At 37.9% G+C, this 23,500-nt stretch overlaps 1 protein-coding gene across 2 annotated transcripts in view; it reads right to left on the bottom strand.

Annotated features, from left to right (window-relative positions):
• BNC2 (basonuclin zinc finger protein 2) overlaps positions 1–23,500 on the bottom strand; it is a 234,725-nt gene that overhangs the window by 16,948 nt on the left and 194,277 nt on the right. For both annotated transcript variants that reach the window (XM_066569529.1, XM_066569530.1), the window contains one exon: positions 4,484–6,450. In XM_066569529.1, the coding sequence (XP_066425626.1) occupies positions 4,484–6,450 (1,967 nt within the window). The remainder of the gene's footprint in view (positions 1–4,483; positions 6,451–23,500) is intronic.

The following is a 23,500-nucleotide window of genomic DNA, read 5'->3' as shown; positions in this document are numbered from 1 at the left end:
AAATAGTCAGTCCTCAAGGGAAAGTACCTTCTTCCCATCTCTCTTCCATCTAAAAAGTTGCTTGAAAAGATGCCTTTCCATTCAAAAGGAGGGTTATGACATTGTTTCTGACAAAATTTTTAATATTGTCTCTTTTCCTATTTATTCTCCATTGTCTTTTTGCAACAAGACTTAGTCTGAACATCATGTCTTCAGAAGAAAGGACATCTGAAGTAAATACAGGAACAGAAATGGAAGAACAGCTATTCAGGAAGTGGTTGTTGAAGTATGGATGAAAAGGTGGTTTACTCAAGTCTAGTGCTTCTAGGTAAAGAAGTCAGAAAGACTACTCTGAGGAAAAGACCAAAAAATCTAGGCATTAAGGGTGATTCAATGAGTGATGCTGCTTGTAACTAAGAAGAATGATGAAAATAGGTGCTTTTAAAAATATCTAGGGTAAACAGAGCTTGACTATTGGAAAACAGTACTGTTTAATTTTTAGAAGGGATAACAGTATTTCTGGGTCTTTGATAGTAAGGAAAAGAAGTCTTACTTTGTTTCCCTTCCTCCTGAATTGAAAAAAAAACCATATGCAAAGTGGTACTCTAAAATCTTCTGGTGATCTTGACCATAATTTGCAAAGATTAGCACTGGTTGGCCAAAGATCTCAGTGGATATTCCAACACTGCAGGCAGAAGGATATTTATGCAGGTGTTGACCTTGGCAGGAACAATGCAGGAATGATAAAGGTAGATTTGGTCAACCTTAGCACAAATTGCTACATGATGCTTTCTGCAAAGGCAGGGTTTGCAGCTCTGACACAGATAAAACCCCTCTGTTGTCCAAGCAGCACTGCTTTTTCTCCTGATGCGATATGCTACTGCTGGTAACAAGCAGTCTGTATCACAACCCCTGCTTTCCAAAGCCCCTTTTACAGTAGCTCCACCTGCTGTCAACAATTTGGGGTTTTGTGTATGTACAAGGGGGAAAATTTGATTAACCTTTGATTAACTAGAGTTAAATTGGAAAAGGACTTAAGCCAAATCAGATGCCTCTAAAGGAAACAAAAATAATCAGCCAATGTTATCTATCTCCACCTAAACTTGTATTTTATTATAGAACATAGCTGGAGTTTTGAGTTTTAGATATATAACTAGTTATACTAAGATTAACAATGTAATTAATACAATTAATTAGGCTTCATAAAATGACAAAAAAAAAGGATAAAAACTTCACAAGACTGTAAGCTATGGAATAGTTAGAACTCTGATTTCATTTCAGAGATAGTACAGGAAGTACTGAAAAAAAAATTCATTTTCATTTTCAAAGCAAAGACACTCCAGCTAATCAAAGATTATATGACTCAGCACAAGCAAATCACAGAGACTTTTGTAATGAGTGCAAAATGGGATGCAAATCCATTTCAAATATTATCCATGAGTTATTATTTTGTGCTGTAGGTAGCTAACCCTTATTTCTCATACAGCAATTGTTAGCAAAACACTCCTGACTTTTTAAGTGAAATTGATTTAAGTGGCTGGAAGAAGTTCTCACTTTGCAATCCTGTTAATCTAATTATCTAGTTATCTTTCTGGTGGTCTCCATAATCTGAAAGGCTGGGAACTGCATATAATCTCTCTCTCGGAAAAAAAAAAGAGAAAATTATAGATATTCAAAAGGATGATGAGGAAAAAAAACCTAAAACAAATTTAATGGAAAAATTTTGGGGGTAATTAAACAGTTTGCAAAAGACCCCCAAACAAACAAAAATCACTCCCACAACAAAAACAAAAAAAAACCAACCCAAACACACCCAAAAAAATAAAAAAAGGGGGCAGGGGGAGAGAATACATTGATTTAACTTTTACTTCCTGTTTTTTTTTTTTAACAAAACTGCCAGTTTTTGGACAAAGTATTAGATAATGTTGCTTAAATCTTTCATTTGCTTTCTTTGACATACTGTACCTATGCTTTCATTTCTGCACATTTCTAGATGTTGCACTTCTAGATAAAAATGGATAGCCCAGGGAAGTTTTGTATATGTTTCTTGCTCAAGTATCTAAAAGAATTATCATAAACCATGAGAGAATTTCCTGGTTCTTTAATGGCATTTCCTGACTACTGTTATGAATCAAAACTGATAAACAACTAATAAAAACTAGTAGGGCACACAAATTGTACCATGCATGCTCATTTTTTGAGGAAACTTAAACCTAAAAGACAAACCTGAGCAATGAATAATCCTACTTAAGTAGCAGACAGACAAAATGAAAAGTTTTGTCTTTGAATTTTTGAATTACCTGTAAATTTTTTGAATTACAGAACCATTAAAGAATATAATATGCAAAAAGTCTTTTGTCCCAGGTGCAGCACATAACTGAACCATATTCTGAATGTTACTAATGGAATGATGAAAGAAGAGGGCCTTGTCCACTACACAAGTCAAAATGATATGGAAATAACAATTTTATCTTTAAATTAGCAGCCTGCAATTTAAGACACTAAATCAGTTTTTTATTTCATGTTTCTTTCAATAAGCTTAATAGTAGTATCCAATGTATATCACAAAAAAATTCAAAATGTGTCCTATATGCAGGTTCTTGTCTTGGAAAAATTTTATGCATGTCATCACAGTCACTCTTAGAATGTCTAAAACTTTACTATGCTAACTTTATTACTACCTTGATCTTTCAATGTACTACAGTTGAAATTTAATACACTGCATGAAGTTCCACATCCTAAAGTTAATCAAATCTTGTATCTCATGCTCAATTCAAAGCTGTTTTGTGGACTACATGACTGATTTTTCATAATTCATTTAAGGAAACAGACTGACCAAACCAAATTCTTGACTAACAAAGATTATGATTTCAGGAACTGAAAGGGGTTTCACACATCTAAGCTTAGCATAGATTTTGCTACTGATTCACATACTTCCCTTGTCAAATTCAAGACTCATAAAACTTATCAGCACACAGCAAGAAATTGAGTCTTAATTTAGATCTACCTGCTTTCTATCTAGTAGTTTAACCTACTGAAATGCAAGCTTCCTAGATTGTCCCTCTTCGGTGTTTTGAACTTGTATTCTTATATTTGTTCATATTTTTCTGTTTAATGGATTTCATAAATGATAGGAGAAGACATGAGATACTTAGGGATGGTGTTCTTCATCAAAACAGTGAATTTTGGGTCCTCAATATCCTTAACACTAACTTGCTTTCATTTTAAAGGATAAGAAATATTCCCTTTCAAACCACATCAATTTCAATGAAAAAATACAAAAACAAATCAGGAGCTGTGTATGAAATTTTTAGCTAGTTTTAATTTCCTTACTGTGTCTGCTGAATTTTTACAGCCTAATGAAAAAATATGAAATGCAAGTAAAGGAAAAGAGGTGAACCAATTTCACCATTACTCCATGAACCAGAGAGATTTTGTTATGGTGACAGTATGATCATCAAATGAGAGAGTTGCTATCCACAAGTATGAAATACCTGTGTTATCCTATCACTTTGACAAATTCCATTTGTATTACATTCTCCTCAGGAATCAAAAAGAACAGTCTATAAAAAAATCAACCAAAAAACCCTCCAAACAAAACAACAAAAAAACCAAACCCTAAACCAAAGAGTTTATGGACCAGCTGCTTCTGTTTAAGCCCAACTGCTTTTGTATTGATGCAGCATAGCTCAGGCATGATGTCATCTGAAGGGCCAGCAGAATATACCCTGGTTGATCTTAAAAATATGTAGAGGAGCCTTTTCTCTCTGAATGTGCATAAGTTCAACTGGTGGAGAAGGCAGTTGCTCACATGCAGAAAATAGTAACGTAATCTAAATGACCATAGTGGATAGAGATGTGTGTAGGTTCTACTAAAGAAACAGACAATGATTTTCTTAATTCTTGATATTTACTTGTTCTCACTACAACATAGCGCCTAGTTTTAAAACTTAAAAATAGTAAAGAACAACCTTCTAATGCTTCTTGTTTGCTTTTGTATGACCCTATGAGGATGGAAATAATTCCAGTCCTTTATTACCTATCTCCATCTTTTCATTCAACCACCCATCCACCTTTGCCCTCCTTCCTAGTTCTATGGTTTCATAGGCATGCAATGGAGATATTTATATTGTATATAATTTTCTATATTTACTTCTTAATAGAAGATTTTCTTGTTTTAAATGTTACAGGAAGAAGAAAATAAATGTAATGAGGGCTGTAGCTTATAAACAGAAGTACAATACACATGTTCACAGGAATATAGAAAGTATAATGACATTTATTATCTAGGCAGTCACTTAAGAGGATGGCCCAATATATACTATTCTGAATGCCAAGGAACAATGAAAATCTTAAAGTGATAAATCTCTTTCAATGTCATGGGAACACAATTGTCACTTGTCATTACTGTGCATCTCTCTATTTCTTCATATAGCCTAAACTGCCTATTCTTCCATAATTCAACACATTTAATAATGCAGAAAATCAATTAATATTTACTGACCTGTCTCTGCTTCTCCGTGATGGGAACGCAGCGTTACAGCCAGCCACTGTGCAGACATGCATCTCTTTTAAATGAACATTTCGGTAGTGAAGCTTCACACTGTAGGAACTCTTGAAACTTTTCTTGCAAACATAGCAGATCTTGGGGTCTGGACTGGAGCACATTTCACCTTCTGGGGAGAACTTCTGAGGGCTGCTGTAGTTGAATGTAGAAGCAAAACTTTCATGAAGAGCAGCCATACTGGCACTGCCTCCATTGTACAGTCCATATTGGCTCATATAGAACATATCATATGTAGGGTCTGTATACTCTTCCTTCACCTTAATGACATCCTGGTTGGAAGAGTCATTGTGGTTTTCATCAGGTCGGTCACTGTGCATCATAGATTTTTCACCAGGTTCATGGAGGCGATCATCGCCTTCCAGGGATTCTTCACACAATTTGGGCTCTGATGACTCTGACTCATTTTCATAGTCTCTCTCATGCTCCTGGTCTTCTGATGTCATGCTGTCTGCCCTTCTTATGTCTGGTCTGGACATACATCTGCCTCTATCACTTTTGGAAAAGTCTTTAACAGACAGGCCTGGGCTCATTTCCTCCTGAGAATGGCAGTGATTGTCATGACCAATGTCATTCACCATTGTGCTCCTGTCATTCACCTCTTCGTCTTCATCATCAAACTCATCAGCAGTGTCAATAACTTCCTTTTCAATTTTTACTGGCATGCTTGACTTCCTTGGCTTCTTCTTGGGGGCAAGATCTGCATTGGGCTCCGGGGTGGGCATCAACACTGAAGGTACCGATGACTCTGAAGGAGGAGGGGGATGCTGCTCCATGCCACTCACAGCTGGTATTATGGGACTGGTTGGGAGTGAGGTTGGAGGACTCACCATCTCGCCAGGAGTAAGTAAATTTCTGTAAAACGGAGGAACAGGTTGGACAGTCTTTAAAGCCGGGAAGACCAGCTGACTGGGAAGAGGGTTCTGTAGTACTGGGTCTAGAGGGGGAGTGGTAAACCCCATCGGTGGACGCCCAGGGCTTGTTAAAGTTAGGTTGGACTTTGTACTTGCTATGACAGGAGTGGCGGCACCTGATGTAGCACGAATTAGATCTTTGTCACGGTTATTCCTTAGCATAGGCATGTGGAGGCGGGGATTTGGGTTAGCACTGTGGCGATTGCGGCTTCTGAGAGAGCTGAAGACCATATTGCAGCCTTCAATAGTGCATCGATGCTTGATTTTCAGGTGCACAGCATTGTAGTGGATTTTAAGAGTACCTTTGTCATAGAAAGTTTTGCCACATGCATTGCAAAACACTCTTCCTTTCCTGGAGGCTGACCCCATTCTCCTCATTCTGTGAATTCGGAATGAGCTTTTTGTATGCTCTGTTTTCGATAAATCATTGACTGGTGTAGGTGTTTGAACAGGAGAGACACAGGCTGGCTCAGTTTTGGGCTCCACATTTGTGATGCTGGTCAAAGCATTCCTGCTGGATGCTTGCTCATTCTTGAAAGGTGTAGGGGAAACTTCAGATTCACTGCTCTCATTATATTCATTTTGGGTTGTAAGGCTTGGTTCACGGAGCCTCATTGCTGGCTGTTCCAGCAGGAGGCCATTTGGAGGCAGCCCCAGAAGTGGAGCAGAGACTGGATTTATGTACTGGAATGGAAGCAGGAATGCAAGGCTGTTCGGGATGTTTTCAAAATGATGAATGCTGGAAGGGTTGCTATTCTCCAGGTGAGCAAGGAGACTTGGGCTCCTGGTGCGATTATTGCTTTCAATAAAAGTCCTTATATCTGAATCTGTCTTTGAAGATGGCACAGCCACAGCCTGCCCTTCTTTTTCTTGAATTGCCATCAGCTCCACAATAGATTTAGTTTCTCCAAATCTCAGGAACTGCTGAAGGGTAATGATCTCTTCTTCCCTGGACATGATGGCCCAGCGGTCCAGCACCTTGCCTGCAGCATCCTAGAGGCCATATCAAAGAAACAACAAAGACAAAACACAAAGAAAAGCTTATTGATTCTGCATAATTATTGAAGAAGGTGCTCTGCAGCCTGAACATGAAACACTAAGCTCAAAAAACAAGATGCAAACAGTGTTAATAGAACTTGACCAAACAACACAAACTTTCCATCCATGCAAATACTGTAATTAGAGTCACAGTTAAAAAAAACAGATTGAGTTTAACAGTGTCAGAGTACACAAAATGTAGACCCTGGGACTCTGTGATCTAAAATGCTTTCAGTACTTTTATTTTAAAAACAGTGATCTCTGCAGAATGCTACTGTTTAGAATAAATTAGTAAAACATGAACTGTTGTGCACACCACTCTAAAATACAGAAAATTGTACCTTAATCACTATTAAATGATAACACTATTAGAAAGAGCTAAATAAATACAATTGATAGATTTGCTCCTTAAATATGAGCAGATACAAGACTGAACCATTTCATAAGAAACTTTGATGCAAGGGAAAATGTCTTGGAAACAGCACTTAACACTTGCACCTTAATCCCTTTTTTCCTGGACTATTACTGGCAATTGATTGGTTGTAAACTTGCAACCTTGGTATGGTTTAGACTTGAAAAATTACTTTTTTTGTAGCCTTCTTATAAATGACAGTTAAAAATATGTAAAAAAGTAAGGATCTGATGGATGTAAATAGCATAAATGTGTAAAAATGTTGTCTCTTAACATTGCCTTCTGATAGCAAGGGAAAAATCCAGAGAGAATACACATCAGTAATCACAAGACTATCTGTTGTTAAATATACATTAAAAAGCATTTCACACTTTCATTTTTGCTAGTAAGCATGAGATTTGCCTGAAGGTAGGACTTAAAAATTCTGCAATGTAATGTCAGGCAATCCATTCAAGCAAGTATTGATAAAAACATATTAAAATACTTATATAATGAATATATCATTTTATTGGCATCTTTCCTTTTGGGCAAATGCTGGACATAAAATTAGCACAGTAACTATAACCAACAAGAAATGTGGAAGGCCATCAAACCAGAATTATTCCAATGCTTCCTCATGCATTAGACAGTTTGAAAACCTTACAAGACAGACCACCATACTGCCTCTGATCTTTTTACATCTTGAATCTCAGGTTCAGAACCTTACCTGAAGACTTTGGATTACACACTGCTGCAAAAATCATTAACTCTTGTTTGATTATGAAGTCTGAAATACCTTTCTTCCCCTCCAGACCCTTCACCCCCTGGATTTATTTTTTTATTTATTAAATTAATTAATTATTTTCAGTCTTCAGATGATTGATACTTCTCTTCCCTCACATTTCCTAGAGTACCAAAAATATAATTTTGCAATGTCAAATAATAAAGCATGTATTTAATTGATTAGAGTTGGTTTTATTATTTCAGTTTGAAAATGTTCAGCTCAGTTCACCTCTCTGGCTGAAGATTAATGCCATGTATGCTTCAGTACCTTAGAAACAACTACAAAATCTTTATAAATGCTTCACACATGAACTTTTACAATCAAACCCTGAAAGACAGTAAAACCCTCAACAGCAATTAACTTGCAAAATCTTACCCAGTTAACCCAGGTTTTGGGGAAAGCCCCAAAACCCATATATGTGTAGAAAATGTTCATTCTGTATTTATGGTGATGAATGAAACATCATGATGCAGATGCTGGTTTTGGTTTGCTGCATTAGTATGGAAATGTGTTCACCTTTGAACACCCCTAAGCACAGTGGACATGTCTGATTTCTATGTCCTTACAGTTCTTGATGTAGCAGTAGTTTACAGGCAGTCAGTACTATCTAACAGAAATCATCTGGAACATCAAATATCACCCCCAACAAGAAAAATAAGTGGAACAAAACCAAACCTAAATAAGGTGAGGGGTGGGAGGAAAAAACCACCAATGCCATAAAAAAAAATTAAAGGACAGGTTCATATTTTAAAGATCCAAAATTATTTTTGGTTTTTTCCACCTAAATAACTTTAGCTACTTTCCCTGTGGGTAAGATCTAAAGTTTCTTACATATAATTCAACAACTTCCAACCAACTATAGCAGCTCAACATATGGATAATTCCTACATGGAGCTTCAAAACTGGATTTGAATCAGATTTGTATCTCTAGGCCTTCGCTGTCATATCTGACCTCATCTATCTGCACACATTTCCCATCCCAAATCACAAATATTAATTCCTTCTAACTGTAACTCCCATAGTTTAAAGATGGAAATAACATTGTCTAATTCACAGTGCTTACCTGCATTGAATTAGGATTCCTGTCTGCCACTGGCTGCAGGCTGCTTTGTAATGTACTACTGCCACATTTTATGTTGGTTCTGCTTTCATTTGTAAATCAAGCTTATATAACAGATGGATGCTTTACAAAAACTGATATATAAGTAATTAAAAGTTAATCACAGCTAGCACAACAATAGCTCATGAGAATAGTAGGTAGAGATCCTGTAACGGACTCCCACATGTAAGGGGAAGGTGGTGTCACACAGTCCCTCCCTGATGGCAGCTCTCTGCCAGCTCTCTGCATACACAGAACAGGCAGGCAAGCCTATAAATGCAGGGGTTCCCTTCGTGCTTTCAGGGAATTACTCCACATCTTAACTGCGCAAAGCTGGCATTTAGCTACATGAGTTACCTCTTGATGAGACACCATCACCCTTTGTTTCACTTTGTTTAAGAATTTACACGGAGGAGCACTCGACCTTCAGCAGCTGCTAAGTCCCACTGATCAGACAAACTGGCAGTTAAGGATGTGACAGTCATGGGGTTACCCTTGCTGTCATAGAAAAAGTAGGGAACAAGAAAGTTGCTCTTAAATACTCCTTGTCTACTCCTACTAGCTATATCAAGCTTTACCTTTTTAATTTTCAGCAAGAAGTTTTCTGGCCTTTTTTACCCAACAAAACCAGAGAGAAATTTGCAGATGCCTGTATTTCATAAAACCCTCTCTGCTTATGGATACTGTCTAGCATATGCTTCAATATTTACACAGTGAAAACTTTCCATAAATCATTGTAAGCATGTATTATGCAAAACTAGATAAAGAGTGAATAGGAATGTCAGTTTTTGATAAAACTTAAAATTAACAAAAAAAAAAATCTAACCATTATCCCATTTGAATTTAGCTATAACTAGCTAGGGATCTTTCTGTATATGGTAATACTTGATTAGAGGTTCAAGTCCTTTCTTACATGTAATCGATTTCTTGTTTCTTACAATCTCTCATGCTAAATTTTCTCCCCGAAGCCATTAAAGCATATCAACATTTAAATACTTCATGACAAAGGGTTCCAATTTATATTACTTTTTTCAGCTCACAACTGATTAAGCCAAGCCTCCAGTGACAATGTGTACAAGGAACTCAGTGAGTACAGAGATATCACTGCATGCATACAGCTCTAAGCCAGGCAGGAGACAAGTAAGCCAAATCTGTACAGCATACACTAACGTTCTTCCTACTTGTCCAAACAGCCTTGCTTTGATTTTTAATTTAATAAATTTGATTTTGTTTTATTTATTTACTTATTTATTTATTAAATTTTATTTTACTGTGTAGATCTCTTTCTCACAATTTCAGCTGGAGAAAATCTTTTGATCTTTAAACTATATTAAACTGACCTCCAAAGATCCAGGACATAACCCATAACCTTTTCTAACTCTAACCACACACTCAAGCCTATTTGAATAAACAGATCCACATACACACATGCGACATTAGATCTGTAAAGTAATGCCATGGTTTATCACCCTGAACCTGCCTCCTGAAGTTTGGTGACCATATGTTAGGAAGAAAGGTGTGTGTCAGGATATGTTAGGGTACATTTTGTCTTAAACTTCTGTGTCTAGAAGAACACATGGTGCGATCAAGATGATTATCTTGAATGACACAAACTACAAGAGAGGATGGACACAAAGATCATTCTAATTTTTAGGAGCTTAACTGGGGAGGGTTGTCAAGGTGAGTCTTCATTTCCTGAAGGCCTTCAGCCTTTAAATCTTTCAACTGAGCTTTAAAACCTCCCAGTTTAAAAACTGCCTATTTAGAAAATAAGGGCAGTCTACACAAGCATACACCATAAACATACACTGTAAACTTGGAACTTCTATTATGAAATCAGTTGTTTTAAATTTAATTTTGTGTGAGAAGCTCCCATGACTGCATTACAGGCAGAAATCTTATATGTTTACACACAGAGAAACACATAGGTGTACATATACAACACTGACTTTTTGCAGTTCTGTGCTATCTTACTGATTCACTTAGAATAGGAAAAACCGATATATACACCTGACTGGATACACAGAGAGAGATGCCCATACAAGGCTGAGATTAATAGAAAGGTTAAAAAATAAATTGCTTCTAAAACTAGCTTTATGTTCTGGGAGACAAGGATTATTTTCAGGCACTACTGTGATAACTTTTGAGAACCACTCAAACTTGTTCAGAAAAAAGAAACAATTGCTAGGCTTCATATTTTAGTAAGTTTGCATATGCACCTAAACAGTGGATTTTGATGCACATCAGTGAAGTTTCCTTGTTACAAAATATTGCACAAATACATGTTTGATTAAATTATTAGGCCAGCTCAGGGTATAGCCTGAATTTTTCTTCTAAGGATCTGTGTATTTTCTAGCTGATCTCAAAGAAACATTTTGAATGCAGCTGTAACAGTTGAAAAGCAGACTGAAATATATTAATTTGGTCATACTATAATTGCACAGGATGGTTTTAATTAGTGTGTAGACCAAAAAAAAAAAAAATCCACATTTGTTTCCAATAAAGAAAAGCCTTCATAATTTCCATGATTTAGGGTTTGTTGTTTTTTGTTTGGCTGAATTTCCCAGAAGCATCTCTTTGCTTCACAATTAAATTTCAAGCTGCTACACTCTGGGTAGTCCTACTACTCCTGGAGTAAGAGTTACCAAAACTGTGCAGCACCACACCAACTCACATTAGTACAGATGGGACAGTAGGCAACATTTCTAACTCATTTTGGCTAACTCCCACTGATCTCAGTAGGACCAAAGTAAGCCCTCTATCTAGTTTTCCATGGAAATATACACTCACACAGGCAATCAGATACTCTTTTTCTTGATAGGATTTTTTACCATGCTGAATCTCCCTCACCTTTGCTCCGGTAAACATGAAGAAAATATGTGCATACTTGCTCACTGTGATTTCACATGTGCAACTAATATGAGATTTAACACACTGAGTCTGCAAAGAGGCATGGTTGAAATTTTTTCCCCTCAGCTGTCAGTTTTCATCCACCTCCCACCAGCCTCCCTTCACCAACAGGAACCGTATGAAAAAATGAATGTTTAAGTGTCAGCAGCCCTTTCCTTGAGTTATACTGCTGCAGCAGGAATAAACAGTGCAGCACTACTGAGTTCTTAGTCAATAATGGAAATCTTTATCTTTTGACTTCACTGCAGCCTCCATTTTGCATAAACTGATAGATATTCTTCCCTTCTGGCACCCCCTTTCTCTTACCACTTTTTGCTTTGCCCCAAAGACACAGGGTAAGCATAAGGATATCTCCTGCATGCTACAGGAGAAGAGAAGGTGTCTGTCCCTCCCCAAAGTTTCACTGAGAATGACAGTGGCAGTGTATGTTCAAATGAAGAGTAGCATGAAGGAGACTTTATTTACTTACATACATACATATACATACATACACACACATATATATACACACCATATATGCTTACTTTGCTGTCAGGTTTGTAACAGTACTTGCCCTGGTTCCTCTTTCTTGGCCACATCTCTTTATGCATTCAGCAGCAAAACATTTTGTGTTTTCACCGAAAGCACCCCCAAAGACCTTTGCAAACTTTATGAACTGATATTGTAGACACTGGGGCAAATCTGGCTGCACTTTAGATCAAGAATAATTGCACCATAAACCTGGAGTACTTCCACAGACCATGCTGGAAAGTAATTTTGACCTAACTTAGCCCTGAAACAGTATGTGGAGCCAAATCTGTGTGAATATATAATGGGGGTGTACCACCATGGTGGAGCACAGCAGCTGTGTAACAACGCACAGGAGCGCTGCTCAATGGTTTTGGAGTGAAAGTGAGGAACACCATGTCCTGCTGAAACTGCAGATGAAACATAAGGCAGTGGAATGCAATAACTGCAGCGGAAACCTGGCCAGGACACCGCCGTTAACCACCCACACTCTCACTTAATGGCCTTCAGGGTCTTTATTGACCAAAAGTATGCAGGTCTTCTGTTTCATGTCTTATCCCAAAGATGTATGCCAGCAGTGCAGATCCCTCCCTGCACAAGCAACCTGCTGGGGTGCTGGTTCTGGACTAAGCTGCCTGGAATGGTATGAAAACACCAGATCCTGAATACATGATTCCTTTTGGGGACTGAACTTACTCACTGTGTACCCCAATCACAGGATGCCTTTTCATTTTTGGGTTCATCAACCTTAAAATGCCTTTGAAATCATTGCCCTGAAAGAGGATGAGACTCTCATTTGCCAGCTGTAAAGTAGCCACATGGATTGGGGGTAATGTCTCTTACTGATTCCAGAAAAACCCAGTAATTTGAACTCTTTCCCCTCTTCATTCACCTCTGCAACTCCAGTGAAACTATTAGGATGCAAGGACACAAGTTTTAAATGCTTTCTCTGATTTTTAAAACACATTGTTTGACTTGTGATAAAATATTCTCTTTGTTATGGATGATTATGGACCAGATAATATGTATAAATGTATAATTCACAAGACAGTGAGTATTTTCCTGAGTAACACTGCGCAGTGTTACTCAGGAAAAAACAGTATTTCTATTTTTAAAATTATAATAGATCACTGTGGGGCTACAATGTACTTAATCACAACAACTTGAGCTTTATTTAATCATAGCAAATACATCAAGTCTCTTTATATTTGGGTGCCAGACAACTTTTTTTTCACAGCAGGTGTCTGTCCATGCGTAGAGGAAAAAAAATCTAAGCACAACCAGAGTCTGATACTCTTCTTGCATTTACTAGTTTTCACAGTGGTATAACTGCTCTGGTTTAACCCCAGCTGCCCCACACAGCACCACACAGCTGCTCACTCACTATTCCCTCTGTGAGTGAATAAAATAAAATATATTAATATTACTGGAAATGAAAAGGAAAGAGAAATAAAACCCAAGAGAAAGAAGTGATCCACAATAAAATTTCTCCCTGCCTGCTGCCTGATACCCAGACTGTCCCCAGGCAGGGACTGGCCCCTCCCAGACAACTCCCCCAGTTTATATATTGGGCATGATGTTCAAGGGTGTGGAATGTAACTTTGGCCAGTTCAGGCCACCTGTCCTGGCCAAGCTCCCTCACAGCTTCTTGGGCACCTGGTTGCTGGCAGTGCATTGAGAAAGCTTTTGGTTTAGGGTAAGCACTACTTAGCAACAAATAGAAATCGCTGTTGTTCAAAAGATTCTCCTCCTAAATCCAAAAAAGTGCACTGCACCAGTACTAAGACTGTTAACTCTATCCCAGCCAAAGCCAGGACAAGGTATTGTGATGTCAACAACATTTGCTTTGATTTACAGTTGTTGTGTTGATGGCAAGTGTTAAAAGGCAGAAGATCCCACTTGTGATGGCAGAAGAACTCCTGTTAGCATGGATCTAAATTGACACTTTGAGCTTTAAGAAGATCCAAAGCAATTTTTTAGCAGTTCTCCTAATCTCATTTATTTTGAAGTACCAGGGACATTTCCCAAGTATTTTGTCCTTCTAACCCCAAGAACTGCACAAATTTTCAAATGCCAACATTTATTCCCTTTACCATCTGTTCTGGTTGTGTTGTCCAAAAGACTTTTGCAAATGGGAAACTAATGTGAGGTGAATATATATAGTTTACAGAATCTGCTCAAAATATTAAAATATTTTTAATGCACTCTAAGGGTAAGCATTTGTTTTCAACATTCCTGAATTATTGAGTTGTTTATTCAAATTTCTTAAATGGCTTTGGAGTCCATAACTTTAGACCCAAATTACAGAGAGTATTTTGATGCCTTTGCTTCTCTACAACCTGCTAGAGTGGAAAATTCATTGAAGTATCTGAAGAAGCTTTGCCACTAATTTGTGGCAGGTAACAGCATGTTTGTCCTTAGGCCAACATGGCTACCAGAGGTAATTAAATCACCGAGCACATGGTGTATGTGTGTAAAATTTAGAGTGCATGAGGTGCCACAGGCACTTTTCAGATACCATGTAAACAGAGACATGAACATGGCAAGCCACTGAAATAATTTCAGCTACAAAATAATTTTAGAACACAATTTTGCATGTAAATGCATTGGAAATAATCATCATTCATATAACAATAGCATATGTAATAATGATTGATTTTAATTCTCACTTTCCACAATTTTTGCATATATATTTGCCCATTTTGGTATGGTACATAAAAAATTTTGCCTTGATACTATCAGTCACCAAAAATCACTTGTGTTTTTACTTTTTGCAAAACTCATTGAGAAGTAAAATTATATTTTCTCTGGTTTTCTGTGCTCTGGCAGTGTTTCAGTAAGTGTACAAAGCATTCTCCTAGCCTCAGTTTCACTAACACTGAAAGAATGGCACATAATTTTTATGAGAAACAGGAAATATTCACAAAGAGCACTCATAAGGTATTGTATTTGCAATACACACAGCCACAAGAGACACCCAGCCTCTTTTCAGCTGAGACTTTTCCCAATGAGCTATGTGATAATATAAACAAATCGTGTCTGATATCTTTGCTCTACTAACATGGACTGCACCAAATGCACGGCAAGATATCTAACCAGTCAAGTCAAATCAAATTATCAGTCGGTCCTTTCCTCACTTTAAATCTAAACTGACTAAAGCCAAAACCCTAACTGGAAAACATAACCAAGAAAGTTGAATCTTTCTGGGCTTCTCAGTAAAACTTCCAGCTAAGTCAGTAAGAAATTTGCCTAACCAGGAGCATCGCAAGGAATTGAGAAGTTGTCCAAGGCCATAAACACTGGAATGAAAGTGCCAATGAGTTATACTCATAAATTGGATTTCATTACATGCTTGGTTTTCTGATTGAACCCAAATTGTGTCTCAATAAGGGGATTCAGCTGTACTATATTCAGGATATATGAATGGCAGCAGAATCAGGAGATTGATTTCCATCTTTACTATTCATTAGGGGACTATGCATTATTACTTGCAATATATACTACAAGATCTTAATGAGGCTTTTTTTCTTTTATTGCTTACCGAAAAAATTTACCCCAATAAAACACAGGTGTGTCATAGGTGACAATGTGATGCAAAAGGGAGGCAGCAGGGTGCAAAGTGACAACAAAACGGCAAAGGTCACTGGAATATAAAAGGGCATGAAGCGAGCTATGAGTTTGAACCTATTAGAGGCAGTGAAATGCAAGAGAAAGTGGGGAAATTATATTACAGTGTACAAAGTAATAATAACTGTGCCTTCATGTCTTAATACCCTCTTGTCCCAGCAGTCCTGACTTTCTAGGCAGCCCACTTCTCCACATTAACAGTAGTCATTTGGAGAGCAGCAAACGTGCCATTAGAAGCACTTTTACAAGTGTATATTCATCCACCAATTAGCTTAATGTGGCTGCTTTCTGCATATTTTCTATCCAGGCTTGCACAAATCTTATTAATATTTCCCCCTAGCGCTTTGACAGATTACCTTGTCATTATGCATCCTGGAGCCTTTTAAACAATATGGGTAAACTACTGTTTGCGAGGTTAATGACAATTATCCCCTAATTACTGCATAAGTCACTCAGTCCACTTTATCTCATAGGCAGGGTTCTGCTCTGTGTATCTGCCATTGTGTCACTGTAAATGAATCTTGTATAGCTATGTTTATCTGTCGTTGCCTTGTAAATTACACTGACAGAAGAATGAACAAATTACTGTGTATCATCACTTAAATACAGCTTCTGATAAAAAAAATGTCCCCCAAGCATAGCACTTGAATTTCCCCCTGATCACAATTAGCAAACACATATTGAATGTTTTGGGAGATATATTAAGACATGGACGGGACACTGTGGTGGAAGGTTCTGAAGTGCTAAGTCTAAGAGCACTAAAACAGAAGAACTATGGAAAGCTACACTAGTAGTAATTTGATGATTATCTCCTGAGAACTCTTCTGTTAATTTAACAGTTGATAGATGAGCCTGTGATGTTTTTCAAACAATCTCATATTTAGGGCTGTGCTGAATTACACAATTTCTATTTCTATTGTTTCTGACCACAGCCACATGGGATACTTTTTTAGCTGAAAAATCCAAATAAATTTGGAAGAGAAGTAGCATTCATAAAACCACAAACAATGCTAATTTAATGCATGCATTTCAGAACAATATCTGCATCAGGAAAGGAACGGAGAATTGGCAAATACCAGCTTCCTTGTATATTCCATTTGTCTGAGGCAACTTCGATGACACAGTTAAGAGTACTCTACCAGTAGAACATTGCTGTGATAGGTATGTTCCTCTTTGAGAAAGAAGGTTGAACTTGATATTGTGCTTGATCCCTTCTCTAATCAAAGACATCTCAATGTCTTCAACCAGAAGTGCCTACATAGTGAGTGCTCAGAGACAAAATTAGCCTATGGTAAAGAACATTAAAACAGCAGCTACTTTTAAAAATAATGCCTCTTCCTATATTGGTCTTGGGAGGGTACCCTATTCATAGTCTTAGGAAACACAGTCCTTTGCAAACCATACAACAAAGACAGGGCAGTTCCACTCTGTCTTGGGAAGGTCCCTCCTTGAGTCAGAGAAAGCCTTTTAGTACTGGCTTGTATTGCTAGCAAATGTGGCAATTGCACAGTGTTAGTAATGAGATTACACATTATACATTTTATCATATTTGGGGATACAATTTATGCACTTATACAACACATCCACAAATATAATGCTACAATATTTGAAATTTATATGAGATTTTGCCTTATATTTTGTATAGCTCCTCCTGTAGTAAACCTTGTCATTCTACACATGTACTAAAATATGCCCAGCACCAGCTCCTGACCAATGTGCCACAAAAAAAAATCTGAAGCAAGGAAGACAACATGGAAATTGGAGCAGAATTATGATTCCTGAATGGTAGCAATATAAGATAGTTTAAGCCACTGTAGAAGAAAAAGAAAATGTCAGAACTCTCCAAATATGGTGATTATTTACTGCAATTCAGGAGGTTATACCAACACTGAAAACCCTTTTATCAATGTAAAGTGTAAATTTCTTTTGTTGTATTACGATAGTGTCACATCCAGAAAGAATGGGCAGACTGAAATGTAGCAAAATTACTGATATTACAGGAAATCACTGCGGTTTGAATGGAACAGAGATGAGGGCAGCACCTTTGACCATGCTCTCAATATAACTTGGAAGAAAAAGCTATAGTGAAATGGTAAGAAAATGTAACAGCCATCACTGCCAGGGACAACTGAAAGGACTGATCAATTTTGAGTAAGCACTACCTCAAGGGTTTTGGTCCCACTAGGATTGATCTTTGTGTCTGTCCTGTGCTCAGTCAATGCAACTTTCAGCAGGGTATCCACTGCAAAAATAAATAAAAGTGCTGTAGTAACCCTTCACCCTCCCTCTAAGTATATTATTTTCTCTCTATGCTGAAGGAAAAAAACCCAAAAAATTATGTGGTAGATGTTGAAGTGCAACACGTGGTTTAAAAAAACTTAAGGACACAGAATGCTGTTACTTCCATGTACAATCTTATTTGGAAAAAAAAAAAAAGTTTCTAAATTATCTCTATTTCTCTTTGAATTTTAAGCTGCTTTGACCTCTGACTTTTGCAAATAGCAGAGAAACTGTCAAAAGCATTACTGAAAATCAAAAACATATCAGTTGTTTTTTCTTGGTCATCTAGGTGGGTTACCTTGTCATAAAATGAACCTAATGACACATATTGACAGTGTGGATTGAATGGAAGAAAAAGCAAGAGAATGCTAAGTGTTGGAAATAAACAAGCACCATTTGCAGGCCTAACCCCGTATACATGTAAAACTTCTTTTTTCAAAACATGGTGGAAATTCTGACTGGGTAAATTCTTTCAATTTGAGCCATGCTGAGGCCTCTACCATCCCTCTAATTCTTCCTGATATATGATGGACATGAGCACAGAAGGGAACCTAACTCTTGTGCAAAAAATGTTTGTTTTGTTTTTTTTTTAATGAGTTTACAGCTTCAGATTTACTATTTTGAACTATGTGTGCAAATGACTGAAATTCATGGAAATTCAAAGTGAGCAATCAAACCATACCTAGTCTTAGGAGGGTTTAAAGAAGGATCTAACACATAAAACAGAAATCTCATAATCTATATCACATGAAAATAAAACCAGTATTTTTACGTTTTTAATGCCTTGTCATACAGTAATCTCAGAGAAAAAGGTGGAGGTGGGTATCCTCAAGGAAACTGAAGCTCAATTGCTGGACTCACCAGCCACTTGTGTATTCTGGACAAATCATGGTCTTTCCATATCTCAGATCCTTGTTTTTAAGATGGAAATAGAAAACATTTCCCCTTACTTTATGATTGTAAAGAAAATATGCCACAGACCTGTGAAGACATGCCTTTGAAAGGCTGAAGTCTATGGAGCATTACTCTATGACTCTATATGTAAGACAGAATTTTGTCCTTTCTCACCAACCTGATTTCCTTTTATGTGAGGTGACATAACTAGTGGCTGAGGGGAAGGCTGTGGATGTTGTCTATTTGGACTTCAGCAAGGCCTTTGACACTGTCTCCCACAGCACTCTCCTGGAAAAGCTGGCAGCCATGGCTTGGACAAGAGCACCCTTCACTGGGTGGCCGGGCCCAGAGAGCGGAGGGGAATGGTGCTGCATCCAGCTGGTGGTGGATTGGCTCATTGGTGGTGTCCCCCAGGGATCAGTGTTGGGACCAGTCCCATTAAATATCTGATTGTCTGTATGGGGAGATCAAGTGTGCCCACAGTAAATTCACAGGCAACACCAAGCTGGGTAGGGGTTGGTGTTCTGCTGGAGGGCAGGGAGACTCTGTAGAGGGATGTGGACAGGCTGGGTTGATGGGCTGAGGCCAATAGCATGAGGCTCAACATGGCCAAGTGTCAGGCCCTACACTTTGGGCACAACAACCCCAAGCAGTGCCACAGGTTGGGGGCAGAGTGACAGAAGTGACCCAGCAGAAGAGGACCTGAGGGTGCTGGTGGCAGTGGCTGAACATGAGCCAGCTGTGCCCAGGAGGCCAAGAAGGCCAATGGCATCCTGGCCTGTACCAGCAAGAGTGTGGCCAGTGAGACTAGGAAAGGGATTGTCCCCTGTCCTTGGCACTGGGCAGGCCACATCTCCAATCCTGTTTTGAGCCCCTCACAACAGGAAAGACATTGAAGTGCTAGAGTGTGTCCAGAGAAGGTCAACAGCGTTGGTGAAGGGTGTGGTCTCCCCAGTATGTGAAGTGGCTGAGGGAGCTGGGGTTGTTTAGCCTGGAGAGGAGGAGGCTCAGGGGTGACCTTATCACTCTCTACAGCTGCCTGGAAGGTTGCAGCCGGGTGGTCTTCTGTCTCTTCTCCCAGACAATCAGTGACAGGACAAAAGGTCATATCCTCAAGCTGCGCCAGGGAAGGTTCAGGTGGACAACAGGAGAAGAGGTGGAAGAAGTGTCAGGCATTGGAATGGCCAGAAAAGTGGTAGAGTCACCATCCCTGGAAGTGTTCAAGATATCCATTTATAAATGGATCTGGCATTTGATGTGATGTTAACAAAGTGGTGATGAGTCAAAGGCTGGACTTAATGATCTCAGAGGTTTTTCTTAACCTAACTGATTCTTTGATTTTGTGATTCGAGGTATCCTCAATAAAATTCTATATTGTGAACTTGACCTGCCTCTATGAGTATTCAAAAAACTCTGCCTGAAATCAAGGTTATAAGCAAACTAAGCTACAGAAGAATTGAAGAGAAATGAAGACATAGAAAATGTTACTAGACAATTTCAGTAACATTCACACTCCTTTTTTCAGTGGAAGATGGGGACATGGCTGTAAGGATTCACTTCTATGATAGGTAAGCTTGCATCAGCCAGTGAACACCTTTTCTAATTCATCCTCTCAGAGAACAACCTTTATTACACTTTGTTGCAATTGTTTCATTCATGCCTATTGTGTTCAAGGCTTCCCGAGTGAAATAATTCTCAAATAAAAATACCAATCCCTCTTCCCCAAATGGACATCAATGAACTGTCATTAGAGCATGCCTAGCACAGCAAATTCTAAAGGAAATAACAGTGCTCATACTTACAAGTTTCTTTTGATAACTTCACAAGCTGCCCTCTTACCCCAGGGGCCAGACTCTGCCTAATGCAGAAGATACTCCCCTGAACAAAAATATTTGTTGCAAAGCAAATAAAATGAATTATTTTCATTAAAAAAGAGAAGTAGGATACCTTGGCAAAATGCAAGCAGAAAGTTAATTTTAATGTCTTTGGCACATCTACAGCTCTTAGAAATGGCATCCAAAGTCAGTCCAAGTGTGGTTGATAAAGCAGGCTTAGACTTGCCTTTCAACTTCCACTTTTTAATAATAAAAAAATCAATATACGGAGGACTACAAGTCTCTTGGTTTTGATTTTTTATATCAAAACCAAAAGATGACAAGGTTATGGTGGTATATGAAGTTCAGGCCACAGCCATGATGATGCAAATATTTTATATCCCATTTATTTACTGCATTTTACAGCAAGACTGAAATAAATTATAAAATAAAATTTAAAATAAAATTAATTTTCTCCTACACACACACACACACACACACACACATATATATATATACGTATATATATATATATGTATATAAATAAAACACAATCCTGACTATGCATTCTGAAACCTAGAAAATTAACAGATTGCACTTCAGATCTGAAATGTCCATTTTAAAATAAAACAAGGAATAGTCTGGATAGCAACATGCCAACCACTGTAAGCACTTACATGGAGTCAAATGCATTGTAAATTACACTACAGAGTGAAGAGAAAGTATCATGGTGTACAGAAGAACCAAGGAAATAGCTCAGCAATCACAGTCTCCCTCAGCTGTTCCTAAGTGATGACAAAGTTTGAAAAGAAATTGTTTAAACAGTTTTGTGAGAGATGTAAGATTCTCTATTTCATTGTTTTCAGGCAGACCAACTGAGCTTGGCTCAAGCATGACAATAACACAGAAGATTCTGTATATTCAGTCCATATTCCTGCAATCTTTAAAAGAGGCAAATGGAAACTGAAGACTACAAGCCAATGTCAATTTTGCCCACATAGGACAATAACATCAGACATCTATAGGGATTTGCAAAACTCACAATAAACAGTTATAATTTATAAGCATTTAAAAGCATACCTGTATGTCTTGCACTCCTCTCAGCACTACATAATTGCTGCCAAGTCATTAGAAATGCAACATAGTATTGTTATGTGATCAACTCCCAGAATTTTTTTCTTAATTTTTTTCTTAAGTGAACTACAGTAATTAATTCAATTTGGTGGAGCTAAACAAGCAAGGTTACCTATAACATGGTTGTCTCAAACCACATGAGTTTTAAGGAGGGGACTACCCCTTCAAAAGTCCATTAATCAAATCAAATTACTATGCAGGATTCACCATAGGCACATCACAGCAGTGTGAGCATGTTTAGACAATTACATTGTGGTACACTCATAGCAGCAAGGACATAGCCAACAGCAGCAGCAGTAGGCCAGAACATGCAGAAATGCAGTGGCTTACACTTGTCCTTTCACTGATCTGAGGAAGTGAAAAGCACTGAATTTACACAAAAAGGCACTATTGGTTCTGCATGACATATGAACAACCTTTAAACACAAGATGTTGTCAAATCAAGTTAAAGCCATTTTTCCTTAAGTGCAGTTGTCAAAAATAACTTAGACAGACATAAGCAGACCTAGAATTAAGCTGTGTTTTTATAGAAACAGGACAGGTGAGGTTTGGAAAAAAGAAGTAAAAAGCTGTGTGTGAGAATTTGGAGAGAGGATAAAGCAATAGCAAACCCCCTTTGCAATCAGGGTTTTTTTCCTGTTTTGCAACCAGAGCAGCAAGCACTGTGGCTGAAGAGGACCCATCTATAGTATAACTATCCATAAGTGAACACAGACTGGGCTGATGCCAAAACAGTAAAAGCAGCACTCACTTTTTATTTTTTAAGCACTTTGTATTGTACAGAGCCCTTTAGGAAGATTGATCTCCATAAAGCCTCATTTCCATCTCAAGATACTGATGATGCCATAAACCACAAGAGTTTCTCTGCTCAAAATCCTGCAATGGAATTTCAGACTCACCACAAGAAGCCCACGTATTAGCCAGGGCGTAAGGAATACAGGCATGTACTGCAAGACATAGTGTTAGGTCAGCCACAGAATCGAAGAGCAATAAACTTAGACAACAAAGTGTCTAGCTTTAAAGTAATTGCACATATATGCATATACACACATTTCACACATTTTGCCTACATTTTCTAGACAACGCTACCTATTATTTGAAGTTTTTTGATCATCACATCATCTTCACTGTCCAAGTTAAGCTGTCTAGTTGAAGAATGTGAGGCAGAATTCCCTGAAAGAATTGTAATTTTTTCTTCGACTTTATTATGTATGGATGTCTTGGTGTTTGTTTGATTGTAGGGTATACAGTGGCTTTTAAAAGTACTCTTCCATCACTTCAACTCTTCAAGCCATATCTGGCTTGCATTTTGTCTTGTAACTTGTCTGCTATTATATTGGAGTAAAAAAAGTCCTTCTCCTGTCTTGTGCCATACTTGGCTGTGAAACAAGACAAAACTAATTGACAAAAGAAGGAAGAGAGAAGGAGGGATTAGATATTAGGCCATGCTTAAGATAAACTGAAAACACAAGAGTCACAACTGACTTCATGTATTTAGAAATTAATTAATGTTGGCATGATGTTATCATAAGAAGAACCAGTCTCATTTGGAGCATGAGCACAGA

This window comes from Molothrus aeneus, chromosome Z (assembly GCF_037042795.1).
Source record: "Molothrus aeneus isolate 106 chromosome Z, BPBGC_Maene_1.0, whole genome shotgun sequence".
Lineage (NCBI taxonomy): Eukaryota > Metazoa > Chordata > Aves > Passeriformes > Icteridae > Molothrus > Molothrus aeneus.
Note: the sequence above shows the minus strand (reverse complement) of the source record. Positions and strands in the feature narration are given on the sequence as shown.